Source organism: Bombus terrestris, chromosome 14 (genome assembly GCF_910591885.1).
Source record: "Bombus terrestris chromosome 14, iyBomTerr1.2, whole genome shotgun sequence".
Taxonomy (NCBI): domain Eukaryota; kingdom Metazoa; phylum Arthropoda; class Insecta; order Hymenoptera; family Apidae; genus Bombus; species Bombus terrestris.
This window is the reverse complement of record NC_063282.1, coordinates 10754806-10760636: the sequence shown is the minus strand read 5'-3', so window position 1 is coordinate 10760636 and position 5831 is coordinate 10754806. Positions and strand designations below refer to the sequence as shown.

Sequence of the window (5831 nt, the reverse complement as noted above, 5' to 3'; positions counted from 1 at the left end):
ATATATATCAATATTTTATATTCACAGAGCTTGATCTTTTCTATAAAACTCGATCTTTTCAACTATTAAAACAAACTAGATTCACAAGTTTTCCGTTTGATTTTCACTTTGTCTTTTCACGAAATAATTTATTCGGTTCCTTCACAGATCGGAGTAACGCACGTATGTTTCGATGAATTATTGAAAATGCAATTTTCAGTCCGCGCCCTGACACGTGACAATTCGCAGAGAATTGAAAAAGATCGCCAGGTTATGGGAAGTAAAGGCGTATTTCTTTTAAACGCGGCAAAAAAGTAGCAGGTCGAGCGAAACGAAGTAATATGGTAGCACTTCGTGCCTCTACGATGGCGATGTTACACGGGCAATCGGAGAAAAGAGATACCCGAACGATTTATCATGTCCCACATGGTCTGTGTCGTACATTTTCTCCCTTCTTCTTCTTCTTCTTCTTACCTCGGCCGATGCTATCTTTCGTTTTAAAGGGCCATATCGAACGCTTCGAAGCAGAAAATTCCACGTGAATTCCGGTCAAAATAAAACAAAGGTAACAATATATAATAATAATCGTTTTAAAGAAAAAGTATAAAACAACAGATGAGCTATGTATGGCAATTAGAGTAAAATAACAAAGTGGAGGAGTGGGTATTCTCAGAGATAGCAGTTTCATGAAACTTAAGATAATTTAAGGATAAATTTATAGACTATCTCTCTCTCTCTCTCTCTCTCTCTTTCTCTCTCTTTCTGTCTCTAACGCTATATGTGTTTCAGAATCTATGCACCTATATCTCTTAAATTCCACTTTATTTCTTATTTCTTTAACATTCTACTCTATTTCCTGATAATAGACTATTTGTAACAATTATCAATTTCGAATCAAAGTGTTAAATGGAAATCAAATGATAATCCTTTGTCCTCGTAGAGAAATTTCATCAATATTCGTATAAATAAAATAAAAGCTGTTACGAGAGGAGATACTAAATCCTTTTTAATACAACGTAGCAGATAATTATTCAAAATTACGATCGATATAAAAAGTCAAAAAAGAAAAATTCACCTTACGTGGAAATATTAAATTACAAAGTATAATCTACAAGTTTACAGCTGACGACGCAATATATTCTTTTAACGAACATCTATAAGTTATTTCTTCGTGTTTCTCGACTCATATTTAACACGTGTTCTACTGACTAATTGAATGCTTTCTCTGTTATACCCGGTGATCTCGACAGCCCAATTAACTTGAATAGCCTCGCGAGTCCTTTTTAATGAATGGAAACGAAAAATAAAGAGACTTTATATTTTCCGATCTTTTACTTTTGTATAATAATTTATTAGTGCAAAAATTACCTCGTAATAGAAAATAAACATTGATTATTGTACTATCATTTCGTAGAGTTTCCACGTTGATTAAAATTTTACAAAGAATATTTTGAATCTAGTAATTCAATATAGAATATAGAATATAGAATAGTATAGCGAAAATTAAGAACGAACATAATTGAAATATATGTTCAACTAATAAAAATAGTCGACTCGAAATAAAATGTGTTGTTAAAAAAAAATTGAAAGATTGTTATCTTATTAAATCTACTGCAGTACTCATACATCAACCAGTGTTTGCTGTAATTATTTTTTTCCTGCAGGAACGCATTCGTTTCTATCTGCTATGGTAATCCATTTACTTCTCCATGAAACCAATCTATTTTGAAATTAAAAGACAAAATTATCAGTACAAAAGCGAAATAAATTTTCAGAAAATACAATTTTGCTCTTTTTGCAAGTCTTCGTAAGCGGATATTAATTTATAATAATATTCCACATTTATAGCTGGAAATATTTTCAAGTGATGTAAAGATATATTATGTTTCTTCAGTTAACAAGGATCCTATATCTATCAAAAGATATAACTAAAATTAGATAAATAAACATACGTAAGAAGCTACGAAGATTTTATTTACTAGAATTCCTAAAAATTAACACCGAGATAGGGAAACAGGAACGTCGAATAGAATATTCAGAATCTAGGAAAATCGTCAAATATCTTTTAGAAGCAATTAAACTTTCCCAATTTGAGGGAAAAATTCGCGCAGAAACTTTCCTTCAAGCGAATATTCTAAACTCTGGGCTTGGCAAGCGTTTATGATATCTGTAATTACTGCCTGTTGAATGGGAGCAACAAAAACTCAACCTTCTGTGCAGCTCATTCTTGCCTATCAAATTCCTTATTCTATTAATATTTTATCGATACTCTAGAAGCATTTTATATTTTCAATGAAAATCATCTATCATCATATATCCTAAATATTGAATATCCAAATATTATAAAAATCTATTAGGAAAAAAGAATTTTTATTATTTTTCGTAGTATCTTCGATATTGAAATTCAATGATGTGACGTATTTATTTTCTGCAATGTAATTTCGGTTTTGAAAAATGAAATTCTTCTCCGTAAAGTAGGAAGCAAATACCACTTTGCGATCGTGTACACTTGTTCCTGATTGATCGGTACTATTGCCCTTGTCTAACACGATATATATAGAATATATATGCATACATATATATCCATTTTTATTACACAATATTTCGCTCTTTGTACCATACGCGATATACGTCTATCCTTGTCTCACATTATTGTGCTTATAGTTTCATACACGGTATATGTCTATTTTTGTCACGCACTATCGTGTTGCTTGTCTGTGGACAAATCATGTGCTGCCATCTATTGGATACAAAAGTAACAGTAATTTAGAGTATATACGGATAGATAGCAGTACATAATTACCGGCAGAGTACGTTGTGTTGTCGGCCTACTGACGCCTTGTTGTTTTACCGACATAAGCAATTCTTTATCTCTCGCTTCTTCGTATATGACACCCAAGATCCAGGTATACGAACGCAAGCTCCGTTGTTAATCTCAATATCAACATCCATCAAGAAGAAGCTGCATCTTCACGTAGACCAGCATCTGACGTACAGCGATGAGGAGGGTATAAAAGGATCTGTATTACTAGGCCTGACTCATTTTTTCATTGCGAAACCTCGTATGTGTCGCTATTTTCATTGCGTTGTCAATTCTTAGGGTTACCATTGTTAATATATCTTACAGCATATAAGATTTGTAATAATCATATCAGTTTTGGATTCTTTATTATTGAATATAAGGATTTTAATATAAGTTTTTGTTAATAGTTGAAGATACTATTCAGACGACGAAGTAGAGATAAATAGAAATTATAAATTTAGTGCTCGTAAATTTGAGTTGCAAAGAGGACCACCTCGTAACTCTTGAATGACAGAAGTGAGGAGATCCGCACGCTGTGGAAACAATTCTGTACCTTAGTTTTAGTTATTACTAATAGCCCAATGTCGCAGACGCATTACATCGATCGTAAGAGTCAGTTGCGGAAACCTGAACTGTGGGAGAGCCACCCAGAATAACTGAGGACACATATCGTCACACCCGTCGTAGGTAGGTAGATACATCGTAGGTAGGCTAAAAGTAGAATCGCTCCAGACAACTGTTACATCAGAAATTTACACCGTCTTCTGCTATCTCCTGGAAACTACAGTCCATCGATGCACACCCGAGTCTTCCAGACCTCAAGGATTTCTGCATACACGATCCGGCAAACGACATAAATCTTCGGCATCGCCAAGCTATATTTCACGGCTATTATGGCGTGAATATATAGGCTCTATGCTACGTTTTTCGATAAAATAATGGTTAAATTGATCAAATAAATTTTTACCCTAAAGTCTCGATTCAAGGATGTTTTTGTCTTCGAAAACTTCTCGCATAAAATTATCAACAAAAGTCATACTTTTCTTGCTTCATGTGAAAATCATCGAGATTATCATTAAAAGGTTAAATGTATATACAGAATAAATATGCAATTAAATACACTATCATAATGAGAATAATAAGAATGATAATAATTATTTTCATAGGAGAGTATTAAAATGATATAACAAAATCATATTATTTCTTAGTAAGTACTATTTTGAGGTACATAACTTGAGAGCACTTTTATAAAAAATATATTTTATTCTGAATATCCATAATATGGCCCCTCATAGTATGCTTTCTCCATATCCATTGAATTTCGTCGAAGTCGTCTTCCAATGGGTTCTAAATCATTATAACACTTGGTAAAAACTCGCATCACAGCGTCCATTGCTTCCTCCTTTGATATATTTCTTATAGCAATTAGTGACCTAACAGCCTTGTCCATAACACAGTCCTAAAGCAAAAATATAACTATAATAACAACTGTATAATATGATTATAATATATTCTATAATATAAAATGGGATGAATATAATTTAATTGCATGAAGGGGAATATTTTGTACAATATGTACAATATATGTACAATACTTACCTGATGTGCCTTTTTAATATGAAAAGGTGAAGCAGTTCCTCGATACCATGCACCAAGAAAACTACAATGACATTGATTAGCTGCTCTTATTTCCGTACAAGCTAAATGATCTATATTGTTCAGATCAAGTTTGTTACGGCAATAATCAAACATATGTATCATCTCATGACTTAAAGTACTTTGAACTCGATTTCTGCTCTTAGCAGTGTTTTGGCAAATTATAATCTAAAAAATATGAAATATTTTATATTACTTATATATTGATACATATGCAGATTTTTAATAATATTTACCTGATTTGTGTCAGGATCATAACCACCAGTAACTGTATTATCACATACTTCACATGAAATATGACGACCAAGATCAACTTCACTGAAATTATCTATCACTTATTTACTTCTTAGAACACAACAGAATAAGAAAGTACATAAAATCTAAATATTACTTACCATCCTGAACTTTTTAATGCTGCTAACATTAGTTTCACTAAAGGACCTAAAATATATATAATTTATTACTTACATAATTCTTTGATTAATATATAGCATACACTGTATAATATAAGAGATATAAACATATATATATATATATATATTAATATTTGTTTATACAAGCAAAATTATAATATTAAATATGAGTTTTGCAATTTTACTTCAGAGAAATTTTTTCATAATGACAGTTTTTAATTTAAGAAAAATATGTAGCAAATTCTGTTTTTCTTTATAATATGAATATTTGTTTATTTTTAATGTCAAAATAATATTCCTGTTGAGCACAGTTGACACTTGAAAAATATTATAACCATATAGCAAATCCAAAGTAGAACAAACTTATTAAAAAGATGTTTAGAAATAGATAGAAGAATCTTACTCTTTTTTACACAGTTATAAACATTAATTTCACAGTTTATCTTCTCGTAATTTTTCCTTTTTTCATTAAAAGTAATTACATCAAACCAAGTACGGGATTGGTTTTCGCCACTTTGATTTTTTCTGCCCGGATAAAGATCAGAATATTCTATTTCTTCAATATTACTACGTTTCTCAGAATCTGATTGTTTTTCATTTTTTTCATTTTTGACAGTCATTATTTGAAAATATTAGTCTATGTTATTGCTTTGAAGAGCACTAGTTACAAAAACAATCGAAATATAGGTTATGATACGGTATTACGTCATAGAACCTAGAACTAACATGTGCACATGAACAGATACAGTGTTACGAACATACACCGGAGATGAGTAGGGTGATCGCCGGAGAGCATTGGAGAAATTCAACCAAAAGTACGAAATTGACTAAAATCAGATGTTTAGAAAATGTGCGGCGGAAGCGCGACGCCATACTAGAATAGTTTTAAGTTATTAGATCATTATACAGAAAATTAAGAACTCATTGTAAAATTGTACTATTATTGCAAACTTATGAATTGAATTAAATGAAACAACCTA

General features: G+C 31.3%; 1 protein-coding gene and 1 long non-coding RNA gene across 2 annotated transcripts; one reads left to right on the top strand and one right to left on the bottom strand.

Annotated features, from left to right (window-relative positions):
* The first annotated feature begins 2801 nt into the window (after positions 1-2801).
* Positions 2802-3762, top strand: LOC110119378. Its single transcript, XR_002307793.2, has 2 exons — positions 2802-3469; positions 3570-3762. It is a non-coding gene; the product is annotated as an uncharacterized LOC110119378 (long non-coding RNA).
* A 217-nt stretch (positions 3763-3979) lies between these two features.
* LOC100650513 (mitochondrial inner membrane protease ATP23 homolog) lies at positions 3980-5584 on the bottom strand. The gene is made up of 5 exons (XM_003393353.4): positions 5255-5584; positions 4834-4879; positions 4675-4756; positions 4382-4606; positions 3980-4241 (listed from the first exon to the last, which is right to left on the bottom strand). The coding sequence occupies exons 1-5, from the start codon at positions 5469-5471 to the stop codon at positions 4044-4046; spliced, it is 768 nt and encodes a 255-aa protein (XP_003393401.3). The 5' UTR covers positions 5472-5584; the 3' UTR covers positions 3980-4043.
* Positions 5585-5831: the final 247 nt, after the last annotated feature.

Coding starts and splice junctions, on each gene's coding strand:
- LOC100650513 (XM_003393353.4), bottom strand. CDS start 5,471: ATGACTGTCAAAAATGAAAAAAATGAAAAACAATCAGATTCTGAGAAA. Junction 4,880..5,254: donor TTATAACTGTGTAAAAAAGA/GTAAGATTCTTC, acceptor TATATATTTTAG/GTCCTTTAGTGAAACTAATG. Junction 4,607..4,674: donor ATGATCCTGACACAAATCAG/GTAAATATTATT, acceptor CATATTTTTTAG/ATTATAATTTGCCAAAACAC.